General features: G+C 38.5%; 1 protein-coding gene across 3 annotated transcripts in view; it reads right to left on the reverse strand.

Moving 5' to 3' along the window:
- gpc6a (glypican 6a) overlaps positions 1-27,578 on the reverse strand; it is a 165,032-nt gene that overhangs the window by 126,668 nt on the left and 10,786 nt on the right. For all 3 annotated transcript variants that reach the window (XM_039795002.1, XM_039795001.1, XM_039795003.1), the window contains exon 2: positions 1,494-1,652. In XM_039795002.1, the coding sequence (XP_039650936.1) occupies positions 1,494-1,652 (159 nt within the window). The remainder of the gene's footprint in view (positions 1-1,493; positions 1,653-27,578) is intronic.

A 27,578-nucleotide genomic window follows, 5' to 3' on the forward strand; every position in this document is an offset into this window, starting at 1 on the left:
TTTTTGATGGTTTTTAGCCAGATGAAACATCCACCTTTCTTATTCCAGCTATGTCCTTTCTGGTTCCGGTATACAGTTTTCAGTTTGTTTATCACACTTGATATCACATAAAGAGAAAAAAATTTAGCGGATTTCAGACATGCCAAGGACCACAGAAAATGTCCTGATTCAACATTCATTAGCATCTCTCTTTTCCTATTGAGGGAGATGCATTCCCTCTCCCGTCTGCACATTGACATTACTTGTGCAGAATCGTAGACGTCTGAGGGACAGAAAAGGCTCATAGATTTTTCTGGTACATAGGGTCACGGCTGCAACTCACTGATCTTTTTTTAAACAGCATGTATGACAAATGTATTTACTGCCAAGGAAAATGTTTTTTTGATCATAACCAGACAATTTGATTCTATTCACTGAAGTTTTTTTTTTTTTTTTTTTTAAATAGAATTTTAAATTAAGTAACTGACTAATAATGAGAACAGAGAATCAAAGACCAGACTAAGCACTGAATGTATAAGTGGCATGAAGGCACTGTAGCACCTTGATCTAATACTGTGCACCATGACTTTAGTCTTACAGACAGGTTTGCATTCAAGCATATAGAACTGCAGTAACATTTTTTCTTTAGAAACCCACATTAGTGTTGTCTTGTTCAGTCAGTATGGGAGTAAATTCATGTTGGGAGAAGTTGCACAAAGCACCAACACACTGAGCATTGCCAGAGCATCCCATTAGTCAGTCAGAAAAAGCAAATGGTCTTAGAGTTGTAACAATTCCAAATGTTGCTGTACAATTAATTATCTCAGAAATAATTGTGATTAAAAATATAATTGTCTCTTTCAGTCAAATTTAAAAAAAATATTTATTTATTACTTTTTGAAACAAATTAAAGTTTAGAATGAATTCCAGGATACATATTTAGCAATATATCCCTGTTATGTGATTAAGATAATGTAATGACACAGGTGCGCAGCCTATGAAGTAAAAAATGCCTAACAACTAACAATTTAAATAATAATAAAAAATATATAATCCAACCAATAATCACTTATATTATTACAATTTGGCATATCTAAAAAATAATCAACAATTACCAGTCATACGCCTTAAGATCTTGCTTATGTTAGCTGTTAATGGCGGTTAAACAAAGATTATGTTAAAAAAATTGACAATTAGACAATTATGTGATAATTGTTACAGGTCTATATAGTCTATGTATGTAAGTGTGGAACAGCAGAAATGATGACTAGTTAGACAAACTTATGATTATGTATCATAAGGTAGCTGGTATGAGCCAAGATAAAGATAAAAAGTACTGTACTGAAGAAGATGAGGACCATGTGTATGAAAAAATACATGCTCACACAGTAACAGTCAGTAATTATTAATTTTTATATCATTCTGCATTTCCAAGTTTGACAGTGTGTCTTGATGGGGATACAAATTAAAATGTATTTCATTATCTGCATGTCAAATAGATCAATTTAGCTTACCATCAAACTTTTTATGCCTCGAGACAAATGTCGTCCTCATATTATGGCTGCTCTCCTCGACCAAGTTCTCAAACTCCAGTTTGCTCTGCTGGTTGAGTTTGTCCTCCATCTCGGATGTGCAGCAAGTATATCCCTGAGGACAGACACGCAGGTGCTCACCTGAGGGACAGAGACATAGAGCACAGTTTTTTTACACACATCACTGCCACAGGATTCGTTTTTCAAAAAGGCACAAGAGTCTTTGATCAAAACTCTATTGTGATTTTTGGACTCATCACCGAAAATATCAAAGATGGACAGACCGTAACAAATGGGGAAGGATATTTGTCGGTACTGTGTTATTATGTGAAAAAGAGAGAAACGTTGATAGAGCAGTGCATACACTTCATGTAGGATTTTCTTTATATCACAGCAACTGCAACTGAGCTCATGTACATCAGTACTACATCAATTGGAAGGCAGCGCATTCAGAAACTATTTGTTTCTAGAATTTTGACTCTGGCTAAACGCAGTAGTAGACACCACCAAAAATGATCTTTAAAACAGCATTATTAGTTTTTTTGGTCACTTAAGTTGGGGTCAGCACAACAAACTGTAAACACAACATTGACCTGTTATAACTTTATAAGCAAACATGTTAGCAAAAAATTGCTTATATGCACATTCGCCAAACACCATGCAACTACTAACTAAAATAAACTAAACTAAAATAAACTAAACATTAGCATCCATTTAGAGTCTTGTTTCTGGCCACCTGAAGAACGCAATCTCCTTTTAGCTCTGTTTTGGTCTCCACCAACTCCTGAGAGAAATACATGGCTCTTTAGCTGCTAAATGCTCTACTTTGTTTACCAGCTAGTTGCTAACTGTGTCCGTTTGCTGTTTGGGACTGAGCACGTAGTGTACAGTGGATTGATCAAATCCTGAAAAGAACTCTGCTAAAAATGCATATGAGAGCTGTGAGAGTAAACCGCAAGACTCTAAAACGCCATGTAGCGTAGAGCTGAGGGGAACTGACCCCTTTCACACTACATGCATCACACTCATTTGATACAATGTTAACATAAAAAATATTGATTAGTGCAGCTTTAAGCAGGAATATTATAATTTCAGAATCACAGCTTATGTACTCCAGTGCTCCCTGGAATAATAAAAACAATCTCAGTGTAAAAAAATTGTTTACTCAGAATTTAAGAAAATGTGTGATGTTAATGTTATTTGCTGAGGTTGTGAGATCGCCACCATTAAGACTTCAGATGCCACCCCGAGTCAATAAACAAACAATCTCAATTCAATTTCAATTCAATTTATTTATAGTATCAAATCATAACAGAGTTATCTCAAGACACTTTACAGATAGAGTAGGTCTAGACCACACTCTATAAATTCCAAAACCCCAACAATTACAGTAATTCCCTCAAGAGTAAGCATTAGCAGTGGCTATTGCGACAGTGGCAAGGAAAAACTCCCTTTTAGGAAGAAACCTCGGCAGACCCAGACTCTTGGTAGGCGGTGTCTGACGGGGACGGTTGGGGGTGTGATGAACAGTGGCAAATAATAGTCACATTAAAGATAATGGAACAGTGACTTCGAAGGTCATCGTGGAAGTTCATGTCATAGCAGGGCACATCGTGTCATACTGAGTAGTGCAGTCTCCTATATCGGATCCTGACTACTCTGTGCATATGAACATCACAGCAGGGCGTTGCGGGATGTAACGTGGCGCTGCAGAGCATGGGTGGATGCGGCGGACGCAGCAGGACGCAGCAGAACGCAGCAGGACGCGGCCGGGAATTGCAGAGCTATACTCTGCGATTCTCTGCAATTCCCGAGAAACATAAAGAAACATAAAGACTCCGGGGAGTAAACTCCCCAGAGCTAGGTTAGTAACAAGCATTTCTGGGACAGGATGCATACAAAAGGAAACAAGTAGAGATGAGAGAGCAGCTTAGTGTGTCATAGGAAGGAAGGAACTTCAGTTCAGCAGTCTAGAATTATAATGGCATAACTAAGAGAGGCAGGTTAAAGAGAGGTGCCTGGTCGGGCTAGAACTCTCCCCAGCTGGTTCCACAGGAGCGGAGCCTGATAGCTGAAGGCTCTGGCCCCAGTCTACTTTTAGAGACTCTAGGAACCACAAGTAGCTCTGCATTCTGGGAGCGTAGTGCTCTACTAGGACAATAAGGTACTAAGTTGACCATTTAGAGCTTTGTAGGTCAGGAGGAGGATTTTAAATTTGATCCTAGATTTCACAGGAAGCCAATGCAGAGAAGCCAATACAGGAGAAATATGATCTCTTCTCTTAGTTCTCGTCAGAACACGTGCTGCAGCATTCTGGATCAGCTGGAGAGTCTTAAGGGACTTATTTGAGCAACCTGATAGTAAGGAATTACAGTAGTCTAGCCTGGAAGTAACGAATGCATGGACTAATTTTTCAGCATCGTTTTGAGACAGGATATTCCTAATTTTGGCAATGTTACGAAGATGGAAAAAGGCTGTTCTTGAGGCTTTGTTTTAAGTGGGCATTGAAGGATATATCCTGATCGAAAATAACTCCTAAATTTCTGACAGTAGTGCTGGAGGCCAGGGCAATACCATTCAGAGTAGCTATATCTTTAGATAATGAAGTTCGGAGGTGCGTTGTTCCCATCACAATAACTTCTTTTAATACACGCTTGAAGTTTAGCTAACTGACCACTTTCGTCTGGCTTAATTGACAGACATAATTGGGTGTTGTCTGCGTAACAGTGAAAGTTAATTGAGTGTTTCCTAATAATATTACCTAGAGAAGCATATATAAGGAAAATAAAATTGGTCCAAGCACTGAGCCTTGAAGAACGCCATGGCTAACTTTAGCGTCCTTGGAGGGTTTGTCGTTAATGTTAACAAATTGGGATCGCTCAGAGAAATAGGACTTAAACCAGCTTAGTGCAATTCCTTTAATGCCAACTAAGTGTTCCAGTCTCTGTAACAAGATGGTATGGTCAATAGTGTCAAATGCAGCACTAAGATCTAGTAAAACAAGAATGGAGACAAGTCCTTTGTCTGCAGCAGTTAGAAGGTCGTTAGTAATTTTCACCAGTGCCATCTCTGTGCTATGATTCTATCTAAATCCTGATTGAAAGTCATCAAATAAACTATTGCTATGTAGAAAATCACATAACTGATTAGCAACTACCTTCTCAAGGATCTTGGATAGAAAGGGAAGGTTAGATATAGGTCTATAGTTTGCTAAGACCTCAAGATCGAGGGTGGGTTTTTTCAGAAGAGGTTTTATCACAGCTATTTTAAATGACTGCGGTACATAACCTGTTAATAAGGACATATTGATCATATCTAGTAATGAAGTGTTAACCACGGGTAACGTTTCTTTGAGTAGTCTCGTTGGGATGGGGTCTAAGAGACAGGTAGATGGCTTAGCTGAGGATATCTTTAACATTAATTGTTGAAGGTCTATAGGATAAAAGCAGTCTAAGTATATGTCGGGAATAGTCGTTCTTTCCAGCGTTCCTGCGTTTAAAGATGAGACGTTAGAAGTTGAGGGCAAAAGGTGATAGATTTTATCTCTAATTGTTATAATTTTATCATTAAAGAAGCTCATGAAGTCATCACTACTCAGAGCTAGAGGAATAGATGGCTCAGTAGAGCTGTGACTATCTGTCAGCCTGGCTACAGTGCTGAAAAGAAACCTTGGGTTGTTCTTATTTTCTTCTATTAGTGATGAGTAATAGTCTGATCTGGCCTTTCTTAGGGCCTTCCTATAGGTTTTGAGACTTTCTTGCCAATCCAAACAAGATTCTTCCACTTTGGTGGAACGCCATTTACTTTGGAGGTTTCGCGAGATTTGTTTTAATTTGCGAGTTTGGGAGTTATACCAAGGTGCTAGTTTCCTTTGCTTAATCATCTTCTTTTTGAGGGGAGCAACGGAGTCTAAAATTCGATCCGTAGGCAGGATTACGTGCGCACCGCTCTACAAATGTATCAATTTGAGAGGGACTGAGGTTAACATAAAGGTCCTCTGTTATGTTAAGGCATGACAAAGAGTCAAATGCTGTTGGAATATCTTCCTTAAATTTAGCTATAGCACTGTCAGATAGGCATCTAGTGTAGAAGTTTTTATCTAATTTAGTATAGTCAGGTAGTAAGAATTTGAAAGTAATTAAAGAATGATCTGATAATACTGAATTCAGCGGAAATATTAGTAAATCCTCAATTTCAATACCATATGCCAGCACAAGGTCGAGGGTGTGATTAAAACAGTGCGTCGCCTTGTGCACACTCTGACTGAAACCGATTGAATCTAATAATGAGTTGAAAGCAGTACTAAGGCTATCATTGTCAATGTCCACATGGATATTTAAATCACCTACAATAAGTACTTTGTCTGATTTAAGGACTAAACATGATAAAAACTCTGAGAATTCAGATAAAAATTCAGAATACGGACCTGGAGCCCTGTAAATAACAACGAATATAATTGGCTGTAATGTTTTCCATTTTGGATTTTGAAGATTAAGAACAAGACTCTCAAACGAGTTATAATTTAGTTTAGGTTTAGGATTAATTAACAGGCTTGAATCAAAGATGGCTGCAACTCCCCCTCCTCGGCCTGAGCCTCTAGGAATTTGAGTATTAATATGACTGGGAGTGGCTTCATTTAGACTGACATATTCTTCATGGCCCAGCCAGGTTTCAGTAAGACAAAATAAATCAATTTTATTATCTGATATCAAATTGTTTACCAATACTGCTTTAGAAGACAGAGATCTAATATTTAATAGTCCACATCTAATTTTCCTATTTTGTTCTATCGTTGCAGTCGTTTTAATTCTAATTAGGTTGTTAAGTATAGCGCATCTTTTGTTTACCTTTGATTTAACCGATCTGAGCCAGGGGAAAGACACCGTGCTTATTAGACTATGAGTGGGCGACTGCTCCAACGGAAGCACAGAGGGGCGCGTAGCACTGCACCTCTGATTACTAATATCAAACTTGGGTTGTCCTAGTTTATGACCGATAATAGATTTTTGATATGAGAGCGGCTCCGTCCCAGGTGGGATGAATGCCGTCTCTGCTAATCAGACCAGGCTTTCCCCAAAGCCCTCCAGTTATTCACATAGCCCACATCATTAGCTGGGCACCACCCCGACAACCAGCGGTGGAAGGATGACGTAGCCTACGGCTGTACATTTCATCACTGGTCAGGTTTGGAAGGGGTCCAGAGAACACTACTGAGTCCGACATTGTCTTTGCGTATGCACAATGTGACTCAACATTAATTTTAGTGATCTCCGATTTACCACCATTACCACCTACGTGAAGTATGATCTTACTGTATTTACGGTTCTTTTTAGCCAGCAGCTTTAGATGGGATATATCGCCCGCTCTAGCCCCGGGGACACATATGACCGCAGCCGCTGGGGCCGCCGGCTTCACATGTCGCAGCATAGAGCTCCCAATAACCAGAATTGGCTTCTCAACGGGTGTATCACTGAGTAGGGAGAAACTGTTAGAGAGGCGAAGATGCTCCGGTTTAGAGCAACCGTCATCATGTGCACTCCCTGGTTTAGATCTAACGCTACGCTTCCCTCGGACCGTCACCCACTCGCCCGGCTGCTCAGGGTCTGCCGGGGGACTGCTAGCAGAAGCTACAGAAGCTACAGTATGTTGGCCCGCATCAACTACGTGGCGCTGGCTAGCTACGGAAGCATATGATTCTGATTCCATGATGCGGAGCCGTGCCTCAACAGCAACAGCATCTCTTTTGGGGAACAATGGTTACTTCGGACAGACTTCACCAAGCTTACTTATTTATTTATTTACAAGAGAAAAGTAGTTCTCAATGAAAAGTGCCCATTGCGAGCTCGATGGATTATCTCCACTAACTAGGACACCATTTCTGAAAAGGCAGCTGCTACGGTTCCCCCTCTTTCTTTTCACACTGAAAACTAATTTTCATCTATTGTACTGGGATAGTGCCAGAATGATCAGAAGTGGATATCTCAAAACCTCACCAAATCCAATATTATTAGCATGGCCAGGTACCACTAGGGGTGAGTGGTGAAATACTTGTTATACAGATATATATTTTCTTTAAGAATGTGAAAAATGCTAAGTGTGTTATCTTAATACGGTGAGGTTTTAAAGAGCGTTAAACTCTTGACTCTTTGTACATAATGTGGTGTTGATTATCAATTCAAAATGTGTAAAATAATCGGTGTTTGTGTGTTCGGAGACACAAATCATCCAAGGTGAGTTAAGTGTTTAAAAATTCCTTTGAATGTGTTTTAGTGGTAGCACACAAGGACAATTTAAACTATTGGACTTACAGTATAGAAGAATTAAACCTCTATTAATAAACCAAAAATGTGAAAATCTGTGTAATATCAGTGTCATCTTGAGCAAAGATCAGCCTGTATGATTCAGGAACAGCACTGGATCTGAGGGAGGGTATTAAATAATTTGGAGAGTTCACCAGAGTACAGTAGATAGTTAGAAAAGTGAGAACATGTGAAACAATACTCCTTTGGCTTCAATACTTCTTTGGCTTCAACTTTGGCTTCAACTTTTCTTGCTAGAAAAACAACAATCATCATTTAAATTACCTCACACATCTGAAAACCCTCTTATTAAAACAGACTCTCACATCTGCGGATTAGTCTCTGTGTGTAAAGAGTGTAAGTGTGTCAAAGAGCATGGATTACATGAAGAATGAGGGAAAAAATAGTCTGAAGTCTGATGATATGAAACGTTCAGCTCTACAGCTATAATGCACAGCACTATCAGACAGAAACCTAGCTTCACACATCATGCATTTAACACAATCTCTTTCTCAGAGCATGGTGATGGCAGCGTCACCAGGCAGGTGTGCTCTTCAGTATCAGGGAAAGACGTGAGATAAGAAAGAATGATGATTTGAGCCAGATAACAAGAGATTTCTGAAGCAGACATTGTGAGAGTGCTAAAGAACCTTTGGCTGAGACAACTGCTACTCCAAACAACAGGATGGTTTTAGGACAAGAGTACAAATGTCCATGAGTGACCCAATCCACGTAAAGACTTAAAACAGAAAATCTGGTGTATGCAATGACTTGCACTGAGCAACCTCACAGACAATACTCACCCAACTTCAACAAGCTTGACCTAAATCTACAAGGATGCATGTGATAAAATGCCTAAATACATAGGTACCACATTTATACACAGTGTACAAAAAGACTTTTGGAATTGGAATTGCTTTGGATGAAAGCGCTTTATCAATGCAGTCTATTCATCATTTTAATACGGGCTTGTTTGGATGAGTGGGCGCCTTTTGAACAGGCACTGCACTAGTACAACCAAATGCAACAGAAATTGCACAACCAACTGACAATTATCAACTGCCAGTTATAAGAAAATGAAAGTAAGTAAGCTTCCAACATGAATCCCAGTCAGAGAACCCTGTTGCCAAAAATATGCCCATTTACAAACCAATACATAAACGGTTTTTCTCCTGAAGTACTTTCCATTACAGTGTCTATTTTGTTGTTATTTCTGACAAAAAGCACTTCAATGTAAAGTTGCATCTATGAGATCATCACTTAGCAGCAGGAGATTATGAGATGGACTTGATGGCTCTGTCATGGATACTTGTCAGTCAGAAGATAAGACCCATAAAAAACAAAAGAAATACAACAAAAGATTGAGATTGTGGTCAGAGGTGTCAAAAGTATTAACATTCATTACTCAAGTAGAAGTATAGATACTAGGGTTTGAAAAGACTTCTGTAGAAGTTGAAGTATCAACTCAAGCTTTTTACTCAAGTAAAAGTGTAAAAGTACTGGTTTAAAAACTACATAAAGTATAAAAGTAAAAGTAATGTAAGGCGAAAAAAATGCCATCTGAAAAGTTTTGCACGGTCTTTCGCTGTACGTTTTGTTGGTAAATGTGAGATGTTCGAGTCACACACGTCTCGTCTTCATAACAGAAACAAGGAAATTAATTTCACCCGTTCTCACCATAGACCGTATATAAGAAGGTTCTCACTCCCGCTTGGTCAGTGGCTGCATGTGGAGATGCTGAGATTGTCGCGAGTAATGAAAACGCGTCTGAGTGAAATACGGACACACTTTTACACCGTTTAGCTGTCAGCATTTTAACCGTGTTTACTCCAGCTGCTAGCTAATGGTAGGCTAACATTAGCTGCTGTCAACTAGCGTCCCGTGCGGCAATGTTTTAGTTCCCTCTAACGTCCGTTTTCGGAGCATCAGAGAGAAGCGCAGTCATTTAAGTGGCACCTAAATAAGGCATGGAAATCCGCGTTGCTATTCGGTCCGGTAGATAACAGTCGTTAAGGCACCGATGCCGTATTAGCATCGGGTCTGCAGGTGCGATGGATCGCGTACAAACCAATAGTGTGTCGGAATGGTATATCTTTATACTTCTCATCCAACCACAATCAAATTCACTCTCTCCGGATGGCGCGATTTATCTGGATAGGTTTTTTTTTGTGTGTGTTTTTTTGAACAATGACAAGCCGGAATGAAAACAAGCCAAACTGAAATAGGAGTAAGGAGGCTATTTTTTAAATATAAGGAGTAGAAAGTACAGATAATTGCGTGAAAATGTAGAAGTAAAAGTATGCTGTAAAATAATTACTCCAGTAAAGTATAGATACCCAAGATTTCTACTTAAGTAAGGTAACGACGTATTAAAGTAAAGCTGTTGCTCAAAAAGGCAGCAGTTGTGCACATTTTTTGAAAAAATAATCACCCTGTCTTTGACTCGTTACTGGTATGTACAAATATAATTGTAGAGTTGCCACATTTTCTGATTAGTTGCTGTCGCCTATTATCTCTCCTCTGCTGCCCTATGTCTGAGAGTGTCAGACATCATCATTATCATTATTATGAGGTTTAAAAAAGAAAAAGAAAAAAGAAGTCTGGCCAGCAGTCGCATGAAAGATTTAAATTTTCTTTTGCTTCTTCACCCCCATCACCCCCCACCCCAAGTTCTACATATTAACATTTGAGAAAGGGACGGATGAAACGGCTGTTGCTGTGCCAGTGGTGGATTGGTGCAGAATAGACTCACTGGGCTGTTTTTGATGGATCCTACTATACAATGCAGGTCACTGGGGTTCTGCACGCATATACAGTAAGCTATAGATGAAGGAGCTGTGCGTGGATAATGAAACAAGGAGGATGCAGTTTGTACGTGCTGGTACTCTTAAATGTGCTTAATCCTTAATCAGTCCTTAGAGGGGCACCAAGCTACAGTAATGAGGTGCACCATCAACAGTTCAACACTAGCCCGATGTCTCCAGAGTAATGCACAAGCCTCCTGGCCACTGAGACCAAACTCTCTAAAACAACAAAATAAGCTGAAATGCAGAAGTCGATTTCCATTTGGTGATTCTTTAAGGCTCTTTTGTTCTTCTACTTCTACAGCATTCCTCAACTGTCACACATGATTTCCACTCTGTGGCGATGCAACACTGTGTGGCAATCTTTATTCCAAGCTGTGATCAGTTTAACACATGCCTGCAGAGAAAACAATATCATGCAGGGTACAGAGCTTGTAGCATAGTGGTATTATTTAAAGATTATTTTTTGGGGCATTTCTAGGCCTTTTTATTGACATGACAGCTGAAGAAATGAAAGGGGGGGGAATGACATGCAGCAAAGGGCCGCAGGTCGGAGTCGAACCCAGGCCCGCTGCACCGAGGAGCAAACCCCTACACATGGGCGCCTGCTCCACCAACCGAGCTATCCGGGCACCCAGCATAGTGGTATTATTTAATTTATGTTTTTTCATCATTTTATTTCATGTCTTCTTTACATAAATCTGTGTTGTACGTTTTTCTCAAGCGATGTTCTCATCACTGTTGGTGTTTTGCTTACGCTTAAGCTCTCATTCACTGAAACAGTGTGTAATTAAAGTATCAGTGTAGTGCAACATGGTCCACCAGATTTTGTTTTTGGAGGGAGATGTTTACATTGAGGCTGACTTGGGGTCAGTTTCAACTGGCATGCATCAGCTGGTTGGTAAATGTCAAAGAAAAACCCTCATTTCAGCCTTGTGGACTGTGTTTCCCAGGATCTAAAATTGCAGTGTTTGAAACAATGCCCAAGTAAGAGATTGGCTCAAAAGTAGGTGGTTTATTTTCATAACGATGGATAACTTAAGAAAAATGGCCTTTGCTCGCTGCATTAGGAAGCCCTGCAACTCTGAAGTATGTCAATTTCAATCTGAAGTTTCCGTTGATGCAACAAATTGACTTAACTTGTCAAAGTAGGCAGAACACCTCTGTTGGCCACTAAAGGTTGGCAAAAAAGGAGAAAAAAATCAATAAAAAGGCAGAACTGCCATTAAGGACAAATGACAGCTGAAAGGAAACCCTGGTGCTTTTACCTTTCATAAGTTGCAGACCCCTTATTCATCTTTCAGTCTTGTTTTTGTAGAACACATCATTTGTCTTTCCTAGCTACTTTAACCACTTTGAAAAAAGGGTGCTGCTGCTGCTGTTACATTAATAAACATAAAATAGGACTTTGTGAGAAGCAGCCAGGAGTGTGAGCAGCATGTTTATGATGTTGTGTCTTTTTCACATTTTTCCTTCTCTCCTTTTCTCACACATCTTTTATTCTGGCTGCTTCCCACAGTACAGATATCAAACTCAACAAGAGAATAGAAATAGCAGTAATGCCAAAATAATACAGGACAAAACTATTCAACATTGTTATACATAAAATGTCCCTTCCCCTTTTTTCCACTGTTTTTATTGTCAGGTCTGTTTCAAAAGAACAATACAAGCATAAAACGCCTACCTTGGTGAACTTGGGAAATAATCGTCCCCAAATCTAGAGGGGATTTTGGCCCACTAGACCATATCTGTCCCATTCTAGTTGGTTGCTCTGGAACCAAGCTGTCAATACACTGTATGCTTGTGAGATCACAGTTGTGCTCAGACTCTGTCAGGCTGAGTTAAACTTGTAAGACTCAATACCAGCAGTGGCAACAAAAAAAGGAGAAGTAGCGGTGGACACAATAGAAAGTTAGGGATGTCTGTATGGGTATGAAACACAAGTGGTGTTGCTATAGAGATACATTAAAGATGAATTAAAACCAATTGAGAGTGCATTCATGACTGGCCTAATATAATCAAGATTATAAACAATGAAAAAATAAAGCTGTTCAAATTAAATATGAAATAAAAAGGAATCATGTACCTATTTAACAGCCAGCAAGACCCACTCCCCACCTTTGTCAAAGCAGTATGATACAATGTGATTTTATATAGTGCAGTTCCATTTTATAGCCCCTATATACAGTTGCACAATTGTAAAAAAAATATATATGTGAAGGATTTACACTAACCCTCCCTCCTTCCCATTATAACTATACTATCAGAACATTATGGTTATACACGCCTGTTTATTTATAAAGCCTTGCTGTTACTATATGCTTATACTTACAAAGACAATAGCATCAGTATTGGATTTTGACAAATCAGAGCTGTTAGGAAGTAGAGCACTGAGGAAAAAAACTAACAGAACACTGTTTTTGTCACCAACTTTACCGTTGGCTGCAGGTGAAGAGGGGCAAGTGGGAAGGTGGAAACAGTCTCAGAGTACGCCCATTGCATCTGTTAAAATGGTTTGCCAAATCGGTACTGTGACCAAATCTTTTACTGCTGCTGAAACCTTTGCACATTCGCTAAAAACAACTTTTGGGTTCTACGTGTTCTCTCTTTCAGCCTTTCGTCAAACAGGCAAAGGATGAAAGGGACAGTACAGTGTCAAGTTTTAACTGAGTGGGCAGCAGAGATACATACTGTATGGGGGGGTGACAACACTGACAGAAGTGCTAATATATTAAAGCTGATACATGTGTCACATCGGGCTCTTCATATGAAGAAAAAACTGCTTCCATTTAGATGTAAAACAACAGAGCTGTATCTTAAACATTAGGTGTGGCACATCCACCCACATTCATGAATCATTACGCTCCTAACCGGATGACAAATTCAGTGATCAGCACACACAGACAAGCATATACACACATACGTAATACATTATTCACTCACAGGTTTATCTATGACTTATGAGCAAATAGTTATGCAATCACTGTTGGGAAAAAAAGCATGGATAAAGGTCTTCAATCGTGTCTTTAACCCAGTCCAGCTTGCAAATGTTCCACTCTGTCCTTGCAGCTGCCTCATGTCAGAAGGCACCGCTGCACATGTTTTACTTTCAGAATGAGCTGATCAGAGATTTAAATGTATGTAATTACAGAAGGCAAGATAATTAAGGACAAATGCTAACCTTCTTTGGGGATTTTACAGTGAAATGTTCTGGCATTAGCTCAAATGTTTACTAATCAAAAGGAAGTGAGGCATAAGAAATATTGTGCGGCTTACAAATGCAATCACACATTAGTTGTTTTGTTTAGTTTCTTTGATGCGCAGATGTGTTTGGCTCCTCTGGATCACAATATTCATGGACTGCGAAACATGATTGAAGCGTAGCATTGTAATTAGGTGAAATCGCTGACTACAGATTCAGAGAATGCTCTCATAGGCCGGCTCAATGCTGATGAATGGTTGGAGAGAAAACAGCAAGACAATGCCCATTTGACACATGCGATCAGCCACAAAGACGCCAAGAGTGCTCCATTCACAGAAGTTATTTAGAATGTTACTATAACATTACTATGTGTGACACGTTTGTTTAAACACAGACATTCTGATCTGTTAAATTACAGGGATAGTCAGGGATATATAGGTCATTGAGAGGAAATGGATGGACCTGGAGGTATGATTATGCAGAGATTAAAGAAGAACTAACATCATATTGTATACTTTATTCCACAGTTGCCTTGTATTTGGCCTCAGTTCCTCTTGGCTTCTGGTCCCTTGATGTTAAAGAAGCATGTGCTCCGCATGTTTGAGGTTTCATATGCAGGCAGATGCTGCAGTCATCTCTAATGGGCAGGCATAAAAGATGGCACATTTCTTATCCTTTTCTTCTCATAGTGGTTCATTAAAATTGTCAGCAGATCCTACAGTACATTCGGCAGCCATGTCGCTCAACAATTGCAGCACATGCCCTGGTGGTGAGATGCAACAGATTCACAGTTTAGAAAGGCCTCAGATGTACCAGAGTGGAGGGCTGCCACTGAGGTTTTCTCTGCCGATTCAAAATGAAGACAAATTAGCCATTCCTCACTACAAATACAAAGACTGTTCTTCACAGCATACTACCAGCAACCTTTTATTTCATTAATGAAAACTAACTCTAGACAGGCATATGAGTAGCTGCTTTAATAATGCTGTTTTCAACACATAGTGGAACTATTTTTTGTGTGCAAATTTCACAAAATTTTAAATGATGTAGTAGCTAAGTAATTTGAGCTGGACACATTCTATATTTTAACGAATTATAAGTAGCCATATCTGCTGTAGGTAAGACAATCTGCTGAGTTGATGAAAATTAATCAACAAGCAGCTTCCTCTTTTGCTAGGATTGAAACACTCTGACTACAACAATGGCTTTACTCCAAACCTTAACCATCTATAACTTAAAACGCTTCATTAGTGGAGCCTGGGGGCTTCATGCACCATGACAGAATTAGCTGCAGCCAGGGACTGTTTAGGTTCAAAATTGTCTTATCACTCCGGGCACTCCATGTTTATCTGTATTTACAAAGAAAAATCATGATTAAAAAAAGCTGATTTTTTTCTTTATCAGTGTTTGTGTAAGTCCAGTAAAAGACTGTCCTATCGATACAAGCAGATGGCTTCTAAAAGGAATGGATGTATAAATAGTCTTTGATTTAAGTGAGCATATACTCACACCTTTCTGAAATCCTAGGCAGAGATAAAAATAAGTTTAATTTATATAGCACCTTTTAAGATACATGAAAGTAAAACTAATGGTCTATTGGGTTAGTGAACTAGATAAATTAACTCTGCATTTATGATTCTTATAGTAGGTTTCAACTATCAAAGAAGGAAAAAAGGCAGAGCGTGATTATTTTTTTTTCTTTTCATACAGTAACACAAGATAATGCTACAAGGTGTGGGACCTCAATAGTCACAGAGTGGGTGAGTTAAACTCTGATTGGTCTCACTCACTTTGCCGACTCATGATAAGGCTTTAAAGGGAAGGTTGAGCACAAGGCTTTAAAGCTGACGTTAAGGAGCTCCTTAGGCTTCCACTTCAACACAATGAGTAAAGATTGAGTGCAATAATTAAAAGAAAAATAAAGGGTTTAAACCCATCTCACTCATACTGCTGCACTTTAACACCGAGAAGCTTTTCTCTGGAAGTTAAGAAAAATCTTACTGGGTCATATCATACTCATTTATTTAAAAAAGTAAGTTTCATTTTTGCGGTTTCATTAACAGAATACCAATATATATGGTTCCTTTCCTTTTAGCAGAATAACAACCGCCACAGGGAAAGATCGAAATAACGGAGGAGCCCCCGCGCTAGACGTGTTTTCTGTGCAACAACAAACTGAGACATTAGAAATGGCCACAAGCTTACGAAGCTTATGAAATTTACTTTCATTAATCTCGATTAAATCTTCATGTTTTCATTGCATTCTGAGTGGCATGCTGACATGGGACCAACAAGTGGCATATATAGATTGCATCTCTCTTGCTAGGTCAGTAAGACCAAGTTTTATGGTGGAAATTCTACTTTTACAGTACTGTGCGTTCTCCCCCCGATTTGTATCAAATGATGCATTTCTTCAGATAACAATGCAAGAAATAATTTTCTTCAGATGTCGGATTTTGGATGGGAGAGGTGCTTTCTCTGACCATTTCTATCTCTTTTTTCATTCTTCACATAATTACTTCTGTCACTTTTTAGCAACCACGTAGGCCTGCATGATTAATCGTTATAAAACTTGATCACCCCTGTTCGCGTTTTTAAATGACTAGTTTGTTTATTTGTTTTTTGGGGCATTTTCAGCCTTTATTTTGATAGGACAGCTGAAGACATGAAAGGCAAGCAGTTAAAGAGTGTGTTAAGAAATCATTCTGTTTTTGATACTGTACTTAAATTGGCAATTGACAAATGCCATTTCTGTAGAGACTGAAGCTGTAGCTGCAGCATGTTGATTGCCATGTTTTAATTATGTAAAGACATGTTCAAGGAGTTCAGATAGAGCCGGTATCAGGGCCATATTTAGTTCAATGGGTTATATGTCACTATTTTTGGTAGCCTACAGTACTTAAATGGCCAGTATGTAATTTATTTTCTTTATTCATTGAAGCCTCTATGTTTACAGCCTTGTAGTGATGCGGAAGGTGCTTTATAGGTGCCAAAAAAAATCTATGTTTGGTACTGCTCATTTGTTTTGTTTTGTCATGGTTCATGTGTGCAATAAACATTACACTTTGTGAGAAAAAAAATTATGGCAGAGAATTGTGATATCAATTCTAAGCTAAAAAATCATGATTCACATTTTTCCTCGAATAGTGCAGGCCTACAACCAAGTGAAACACTATGAATGCCTTCCAGGAGAGACTGTCTGAAAATTTTTGCCGACGTAGCCCATTTTTAAACAATATCTCCCCCCTCTCTATGATGTCCTGCTTTTCACTCCGAACAGTCAAGTGTGACCTTTTGATTCCAAAGTGTTCAGACAACACGTCTTACAAACTTGCTCTTATCGACCCCGGCGCTAAATATGTTCAGTTCCACTGTGCCACTGCAGTAATGTTCCACCATCAAAAGATACATGCAGTTTGACTACTTCAAAATCTTCTACTTGGGAGATTAAAATGCTAAAGAGACTAGGGTGACCAGACGTCCCGGTTTGACCGGGACAGTCCCGATTTTGAATTGCTTGTCCCGAGTCCCGACAAAAGCCTGTCGGGACGCTAAAATGTCCCGGTTTACACCAGGAGTGGCGTGATCCGATTTTGCCGGGGCTTCAGCCCCGAATGTTTTGAGTATAGCCCCGAATGTAACTTTGTCCAGTTTATTTTTCCGAGGCTAATAGAACGGGCAGCTACGTGCAGGGTCCTAGCAACCGTCTCTACGTGAGTAAAGCTGTGAAAGCAGGGTGAAGTTTTCAGAGGAATCATAGCCAAATCAGTCTAATACAGGGTTCGAAATGAGGGGGGTCTGGGGTGGTCCCGGACCCCCCATTAGTCATTAGGGACCCCCTATAAGAATTTATTTTTAGATTTTGGGGGGTCCCCGACAAATATTTTTAACATTAAAAATGATTGTGAAAATTATAGGTCTTTAGTGACGTTTTATATTTATAACAATAATTAATTTATTTCCTAGCGCGATTGGGCAGCAATCAGGGCAGCTAATAGCATCACAGATTGTTGTTGTGGTTCTCCGGCGCATACACTACAGTCTATGGCGCAGACACGTATGTTATTGTTGAACGCGGCAAAAAACGAAGCCTCACAAAGAGTGAAATCCCTAATGAAAATCCTGTAAGTGCTTCGATTATGTTTATATCTCCATAATAATTGCTTATTATAGTAAAATATTTGGAGTTGGTGTTCCTATATCAAAAGTTGCATTAACTAACTTAGATACCCAGTGTAACGCAATGATTAGAAGAGTGCGTTTGTCAACGTTTCTTGCTAGCTGTATGTGTATGAAGCATAGGTATGAAGCCAAATAATCTGCCAGCTAACAGCAGACATATAGCAGTTATCCACTTTGTCATGTCAGGGATTTATATAAGGTGCTGTAACTTTGTTGCTCCAGAATTAGAGGGTTACCTGTTAGATTATAGCCAATCCACTTCTCCAGACACCACTACAATACTGGGACTAGCCCAAACCATGAAAAACATCCCAAGACCATTATCCCACCTTCAAAATATGTCAATATAATTTTGCCTGCAGTATATAGTGTAGCAAGGTAGTCTTCAGTATTTTTTATAATTACATTTTAGGGGACCCCCCAAGAGTCCTAAGTCATTTCGAACCCTGGTCTAATACATTGATGCCATCAACACAAAGTTTAGGAGGGCAATACTAATGATTTAGTTTGAAGTTCCTGTGATGTGAGGTTTCCAATCTATGGTTCAGACTCAACCACACAGAGCTCTGAAGCAGACCTGTGCGTCGCTTAGTGTCCACTCTCTGTAAAATGCAGAGCAGCTTCAGGTTATAATGGATGCGCTCAGCTGTGGGCATGCTGCGGCAGATGTGTTGCGTTTGTGCTCCATGTATTTCTGCAGCAGTAGTTTCGGGTTTCCACCTCCGATGTACAGCAGCGTACAGCCATTTCTCTAGCTAAACTATTTGTCTCATTCAGACAAGCGGGGGCTCTGTGTCTGTCAGAAGGTCTGAGATCTACCGTATCATTAGAGCAATCACGTAATACACAGCAGACTATGGTGCAGGTAGCCTATAGATTATTTTCTGAAATGTAGTGACTTTATTCTTGTAATAGCCTATTATAACTTTATTTTTCTCAAAATATCACGACTTCTCCAAATCTCAGAGAACACAGATATACTGTATTTTGAATGTGCACAAAGTTTTGGACATTGCTCAAACACATCTGAAATATTACAGTCCAGGGGTTTGTTAATACATTAACAACAAAAGACAATATATTCCATTATGTTTTTATATTTGGATTGTAATCTATGTTTCTCTTCACATAAAGATATTTGCAGCATACATTGATTCAGAAAAAGGTAGGTGCAAACAGATTCACCAGAATGCAGGAAATTAAGTGTTTAATGCTCAAAATTTTCAATAAATCATTTTAATTCTTTTGGTGTTATTGGAATAAATAATAATTAAAAAAATCTTTTTTAGAAAAATCTCAACATAAATCTCACACTGAACTGAAAAAGGCTGTTGCTGCAATTTTGTTAATTTTACCGGAAAAAAACACTTATTATTAGATGAGGAGTCTACGATCAAAATAATGAAGTTACGGTCTGTGTCTATGTCTGACCTGGGCTAGCACATGTTCACATTAAAAAGCGTGTGCGTGTGCACAAGCACTACGGTCACGCGCAAAGTGTCCCGGTTTCAGCTCCCGGAAATCTGGTCACCCTAAAAGAGACTTGTTTCAATTGTATCCCTCATAACTACAAAACATATGTTGCAGGGAAATGTGAAAGCTCCAGAATATTTCAGGGCAGCTGTGGGGAAAAAGTGGGTTCAATGCCCATGGAGGGTCTGATGCCAGACAGTGTGATTAACTCCCAAAAGGATTCATTAGTCTACCTGGCCAAAGGGCAAACTGCATATGCGCCATGCCATCTGGTACATCCCTTGACCACTCTTGCCAGCATTTATAAAGTGAGGACATTCTCGCCAGAGCTTTGTGCCAAACAAGCCAACAGATCATGAAGTCAAGAGAGAAAAATGTATTACTCACCCATGCTGAAAATTCATAAAAAAGTGAAGTGATCAGGTAAAAGAAATTAATTTCTGCGGTGTGGCAGCATCTATTGTACTGTGAGCTGGTGAGTTTTATTCCAAGTTTGTCCCCCTGAAAACAGTCTAGTATAAAGAGCCAAAAAGAGCGAAGTGTAACGTATACAGTAGGTACTATGCAAGTCACCCACATTTTGACTGAAATCAGGATTTGTTTTTATCTGGTTCCAGGATATTTTAGGCTGCTGCCTGTTAGTGAGCATTTCACACCAAAGCAGAGCCAAGCTCAATAACAGGGAAGCAACATCTTGAATGAATCGCATTTATTATCATTGATCTACCACCAAATTCCAGCTCCAGTTTCATTCAGCACCGCCTCTGGGATATTGCCCCCTCTCTGCTCTTATAGTCCGGCTGCCACAGAGACTTATTGCCTTCAAATGAAGGCAGAGGCCTGCAGAAGCAGGTCCATACTCTTGACATTTCAATTCATTCAATTGAGTTTACTTGAGCCAGGTCTCCTGCAATATCCATAATTCAGTTTATTTGTAACTCAGTTTCCCAGTGTTTAGCATTGATTCTGTTCAAAATTCATTACTTGCTTTGCTATGCAGATTTACATACCCACAGGTATACTGCTATCAAGTGTACATGCACACACAATGGATTCTCCAACAGTCAAACCCAGAAAGACATTTAAGGGCCTTGTTTCCATATAATAATCCAAATGTATTTTTATTTCTTTGAAGATCTGTGACTAAGGAATTATTGTACAACATTTTATACTTAAATGGGTACTTCTTTACTATGTTAGCTGCTGGACTGCTGATTTTGTAGCTTCAGCTTCAAACGTTTTGTCAGCGGAAATGCCCACGTAAAAAATATTATTACAGGGCGGCCTCTAGCTCACACAGTAAGAGCATTTACCCCATGTTGACTGAGTCCTGCAGTGGTGCAGGGTTCAAATCCGACCTGCTACCCTTTGCTGTGTGTCATCTCTCATCCACTTTCAAATAAAAGGGAAAAGCTCCCAAAAAGTAATCTTAAAATATTAGTAGTATTAGTGTGGCTTTAAAATCATTGAAGAATTGAAACAGATATGTCATACTTTTCTGGAGCCACATAGGGATCATCGACTGAATCAATGTGATAATTGTGATGATTCTGTGGCACTAGTTGGGAGATATCAGACTATCCTACTTGTGATTTTGCATATTTAATGAATGGGGTGGGAGATGTAAGGATTTGTTTCATGATACATACTGCATGAGACATATTTGACATACATGAGATACAACATTGTCATACCTTTTTGTGATACCTTTTATACCAAATCATGGTAATTAAACCTTACATATCTCTCGGTGCATTGGGCCATTGTGGGCAATGTGGCAAATCAATGAGCGAGGACTTCTCTATGGTTATTTTTTAATCGATGTGATGAAGTACCTTTTTTTAGTCAGGTTCACGCAATATATAGTGAAATAAAATTACATATGCCTTGATTAAAGATTTTATCCATATCACCCACCCACTAAAGATTCATGTGAATCACTTATTTTCAAGTCGGCAGTTTGTATTTATGTAAATGACTTTATATATTTTTTGTTAAATGTAATGCCTTGCACCACTTCCCATAATCTCATGGATATACCTACATGCATAAAATAACATAACACTTACAAGTATTATAACATTTCCAAATCTTATTTTTATTTAAATTAGTTTCTGTATAAATTCTTGTATGACATTGAATTAATCCAAAGGAAAATTAGAAAATCTTATTTCATGTTGGTATCAGTCTTGAAAAAGCATGTTACTGTCACTTTGTTTTTTTTTATAGATTGTTACAACAAAGTCTATGGCAATAAATTCCAGGTTAAAGAAAACTGGACTTTGCAGAAGAGGGGCAAAGTTAAAGTTACTTTCTCTCTTTTGGACTTTAGCCAAGTTTAGCACACTGGACAGTAAAAGCTAAAAGGCTGGCTGAGCCTCAGCTCCCTGTGAAAGGCTGACACCTCTATCTTTGAGATCTATTGACTCAGGTACAGAATAGGCACCTCACACATTTAGGCCATCACTGTCCTCTCTTTATTGGGCTGTGGCACATTTAAAACAGCCCTTTATTCATCTGACATGACCTAGATTAGAGGGCAAAAGGGAGCAAAATCGCACAAATAGAATTACAGGTTGTTGAATGATGGAAGACTGTATGAATACTCTGTAATGTTATATGGAAGGGAAAAAATATCTATGAGCAAAAGGTAAAATGAGCAGGTACTCTTGTCAGCTTAAATTATCCAGATCCAGATGATATGTTCTGTTTAAAGGTGAACTTTTAAAATCAGCATAATGAAGGACTCCTGCAATCAAAGGCATTCTGGAAGTATTGGGACATCTTCCTCTAAGCACATCTAAATGTCATTTCATTTTTAAAATGCAAAGGAAAAGTAGGCTACCAACTGCCAGATGATTCTCTGGGTACGTTTTACTTTCTATGATGAAATACATCATATCACCTCTTGCAATCCATTCTACTATGAAAAGACAAATGTAGTTCAGAAATTAAAAAATACGGATCATTAATAAGTGATTTATAACCCCGCAACAAAATGACTGCATATCTATAACAGTGCTCATTTAGAAATGACTGGAGTATAGCTGCAACTAACGACTATCTTGATAATCGATTTATCTGTTGATTATTACTTAGATTCATTGATTATTAATCAGATGAAAAAAGCTACATTTTAATATTTTCAGCATTTTATAAAAGCTATTCTTACAATGTTCTTTTAAACATTTACATATATAAACATATATGTACATATATAAACATATACACATTAATATAGACCATTTCAAAGTTCAAAGCCAACATTCTAAATGTAGTCTAGATGGACACTTTTGAGAGAAAAATATATAACTTTCAATAAGAAAAAGCAGGAGCATTGCCATGAATATAGTTTTTAAAAAACAGTTACCAGGATGGTATGAACAGGTTACCAGGTTTTAAGAGTGAGCTGATTGAACTGTGTTTTTATTTAACATTTGCTAGCTTCTCAAATGCGATTATGCATCTTTTCTTTGTCATGTATGATTGTGAAGTGAATATATTTGGGGTTTAGACTGTTGTTTTTTGAAGATTTCACACTGGGCTCTGGGAAATTATAATTTACTACTGCCTGCATGGTTACATGGAACATGGTTAATGATAATCAATTGTTATGATGAAATAGCCCATGAACAAATGAATGATTAAGAGTTTTTACAAGTAAGTTTTCACATGGTTTCTTAGGGGTTATTACTTGTCAACAGAAATCAGTGAATTGGAAGTAAACTCAATTACTGTGTTAAATCACATCTGTCTGCATGTTGAAGTTGGAAAAATGCATCAAGCTTGATTGATCTCACCGCTGCTCTGCCATCTGGATCTCCTCTCCATCAACCAAATCACCCACTTTCAACTATTTCCACTGAGGCTTGGGACCCAAATTGAATATGTCCAAACAAGATGACACAGATAATTACCTCAATCGCCCCAGCCATATGTTACCACACTTGGAGGCTGCTAAAAGATGTTCTCACTTTGAAATAACTTCCAGAGTTGGAACAGTAATGGATAGATATATATACTGTTCACAGTGTGGCGTGAAGCAGGGAGGTAAAGCTTAATGCCCTGAATAAAATCAAGCTCATAATTTTATGGTGCGCTTGCCAATCTGATGTCAACTCTGTCCTTTTTTTAGTCTAATAGTCTAAATAATGAGCAGCCTGTGTGCTTGAAACATGACAGCAGTAGGTGCAAATAAACATACTTTGCGTGTATAAGACAATGTGTAGACGGTTTTGTTTACAATTATCAACACTGGCTTCCATCAATGTAAACTGATAAAATTGGCAGGTAGATAATAAGAAACGTATTTATATAAAAAGTAAAAATACAGTGGCTTTGTTTGGGTTAAAATCCATTTTTTGTTGTGCAAACATCTTTTTGCTGAATTTTCCGAAAGATGAGCCGAGGATCCATTTTGCACAATGACAGAATTGCACTAGCCAGGTTCTGTACTGAAAATCCAGTTGGACTAAATGAGAAGCTATTATTGAGTTGGAAATATAAAAAGGCAATATATCAAACTGTAGGCAAATGGCCATGGACCTCAGAACATGATTTCCAGATGTGGGAAAAGAAAAGCTTATTCTAAATACCACGGGGATACCACACCTCACAATAAGTAGAAAATAGTATTTTTCCAAAATAATAAATAACAGTAGGCTAGTGGCATGGACATCAACATTGCAAGAACTTCTGCAGAATGACTGTACATATGGGAGTCATACTGTAAGTCAGACAAGCCTTCTGCTGCGTTCACATCCTATGGGATGGACGATGGAGATGGAAAAGATTCAAATGTTTACAAATTAAAAGCATTCACGTCATCGGACAAATGCAAAACGGTTGTATGATTTCAGTGTTAAGGTTAACAAATGCTGTGTATTATCAACATAATTCTATATGCCTTAAATACAGTAATTACCCAGAACGGCAAACTTTGTCTGATGTGAAGCGTCAATGTTTGTTTGGTTTTCGGGTACTAGTACGTGCCAAATTGAAGATATAAAAGATTTAGCACGTATTTCAATGTAAAAAAAAAAAAATGATATTTACGTTTTTTATGGAGATAACAGAAGGGGATGAGATTGTCTGACAAGGATGCCGGGCTTTAAACCCACACTATACAGCCGGTAAGCCAAACTTACCTCCAATAACATATCTTAACTATTAACATATCTCCAACATGACATAATTGCAGAATTCACCTTAGGGTTTTGAGTCAAACCCAAAGTTTACACAAGCAATATTGCTAACCAAAATAACATATTCTGACTGTGATCAGATCAAATCTACCGTGAGTGCAGAATGCATCCTAAATACACAGTATTTAGCAAAAAAGTCCCTTTGAGCCATATTTCAAGACAAGACTAAATCGCATCCCAAGCAGTGAATATCAAGTTTTCTGTTATTGTAGTCAGGTAATTTCAAATACTCTGATCAGCACCCACATTGATCTTTTTATAAACTTCCCATCTGACAACTTAATTCTGACTAAATTAACAAGTCGAGCACTTATGTGGAGCTTATGGCCATAGCTCCAGTCATGCATGCAGTCTATCAATGCAGACCTAAAGTATACTGTATAGCTTCATGCCTCTTTCGTGGTAGTGCCGGTGACCAATTTTCTAACAGAAATTACACAAAAGTCAGAGGTGAACCCTGTATGTGAAAATAAGAACATAATAGCATATACATTTTCAAATCACACCCATGAGAGGAGGTGTTACGTACAGTGTCATGAGGTGTTTTTGAATTATAGGAATCCCTGGCTGGTTAGAGTTGATGTTTATCCTCTTTGTACCCATAAGTAAAAAAAGGTTTTGGTCCGTTTTGTCCTAGTGTGAAGGACTTGAAATATGAGAAATAAGATTTGTGTATGAAATATCTTCACATTCTATTTGCAAAATAAACACAAAAAAATCTAAATAAAAAGTTTGTAAATCATGTCATCGTGACCATGTGCATTACAGTCATATCAAACTGTCAAATTCAGGGAGAAAAATATATATTTTGTGAATACTAGACCAGCTGTGACTAAAACATATATCTTCCTCTTCATTATTATTTAACTGTACAGAGAATTATGTTACTTCTTCCTGAAGTATTTATTTGACTAACTAAACATGCTTTTCCTCAATCAAAGCTTGAATTAAACATGAGGTCAATTAGGTATTAAAATCATAAATCGCTGAATATTGTGTTAAATAAAATGTAATAATGGCTTCACTTGAAATTGCCAACCACGATCCTGCTTCTACTGTCATTATTCAATTAATAGTCAACCCACGATTTACCAAGATTTAAAATTCTAAAGTTTTTCTTAAGGACATACATTACTGTAGATGAGGAGAACTCAAAGCTCCAACATGTCATCAAAGTAAGAAACACTTCAAACCAACAGAGCTGCACCTGTCGTTTAGGACAACAACTAGTGCTGGCAAAGAAATTAACACAAATCTTTTCAACTGGCGCTATTTCAAGTTCTGTATGCACTGGGTCCAAACTGGTACGTACTGCTTCCAGTATGGGCACAGCCTCACAATTTGACGGACATCAACAAAAGTTGTCACCTTCCCCTTCTTGTTGAGCTTTCCCATATTACCAGATTAACTGCCAGTCATTATATGTTGTAAGTCGTATTTACAACAGTACTACGTATTTACTCAAGTACATGGTTTAGCTTGCTTTAAGCTAAAGCTTTGTGTTGGTGGAGTTTTGTGTACTAGTAAGTAGAATCAACACAAGTAATACAGCAAGAAAGGCACAGTAAAACAGTCAATCATCACTCAGCAAAGAGGGGACCATGATTTTAAATTTCTGTCATGCTAAGTTTGCATGCATATTCTTGATCAGTAAAATTCTCAAAAGGTGATTAATTATTGAGGTCTCTAAAATGAACTGTGTATTTTTGTATATGAAGTGTATTTCAGTTTATCACACTTGCTTAATATTTGAGGCTAGGAGAGAAGAGGAGGAGACATACGGTGAGGTTAAAGCCTTGCACTCGTGCTCTGGATTCATCATGCTAACTAGTGCATGACTCAGTCCTAAACACAACAGCTGGTGGTCTGAAGAGCCCGAGGTAGAGCCCCAGGGTGCTAGATGACCAGCCCACTCATTTACCGGCAGCTTACACAGGGGACAGGAAACAGCAGGGTTCTGGGAGCAGGAGACGAGGCTGGCTTCTTTTCAGATTCTAGAAGCCTCCAGGAGCCAAAGAACAAGCCAAGAAGCATCACAATGGCAGATGTTTCATTTGACACATGACGAAATCCGAGGGCCCAAAAGATGTAAATACTGGACACAGGCCCAATAGCCCACACATTTCAATAACCCTTTCCAAAATGCTTGCACCTCCTTTCCAACAGGCCTTAAATTGATAACACTAGAACTATGAAGGAGGGAGATATTCTTTCTCAAGCCTCATCAACATTCTTAGAATGACTTCAAACTGGCCCTCTCCTGACATTAAGGTTACATGAGCTTGTCACATTTGTCATGACGGCGAGGCTCCCTGGAGATGCACTATGTGGCCCCATTCAAGTCAGTGGTGTGAGCCAAGATGTCTTTTCCTGCAAGAATGTCATCAGTTATAAGGATAGGTAATTTAAAGGAACTGCTGGTTCACCCCCGCAGTTCTTCTTTAGTTCCAGATTAATTCCGATGTCGTTCTGAAGCACTTTGCAAGTCCTACGTCCAACATGCTTCATTACAAGCCAATTTTATAAAAAAGAAATACAATATGTGGCGCCATTATACATGCAAAATACATCCAATTATACAGAACTATTAAAAAGAGACTAATAAAATGGTGTACAAGTTGTTCAAGAAAACAGTTTTTTTAGCAGTAGCTACAGAAACTATTTTAATTCTTTTTATATCTCAATTTCAAAACCTTTTTTGCCTTCTTCAAACTGATATTGAGTTGTTAAATGTACATTTTAGCATATTTGCAGGAATCAATCATAAAAAACATTAACATCAGTGTAAATTGGGCTCTGACAGATCACGGAGTAAAAAGGAACACAGGCCTAAACTGGAGTAAAAAAGGAAATGAGGCAACACAGGGTGAAAGAACATAGGGCAGACCTCTGACACATGCAGG

The sequence above is a fragment of the Perca fluviatilis genome, chromosome 3 (genome assembly GCF_010015445.1).
Source record: "Perca fluviatilis chromosome 3, GENO_Pfluv_1.0, whole genome shotgun sequence".
NCBI classification, from domain to species: domain Eukaryota; kingdom Metazoa; phylum Chordata; class Actinopteri; order Perciformes; family Percidae; genus Perca; species Perca fluviatilis.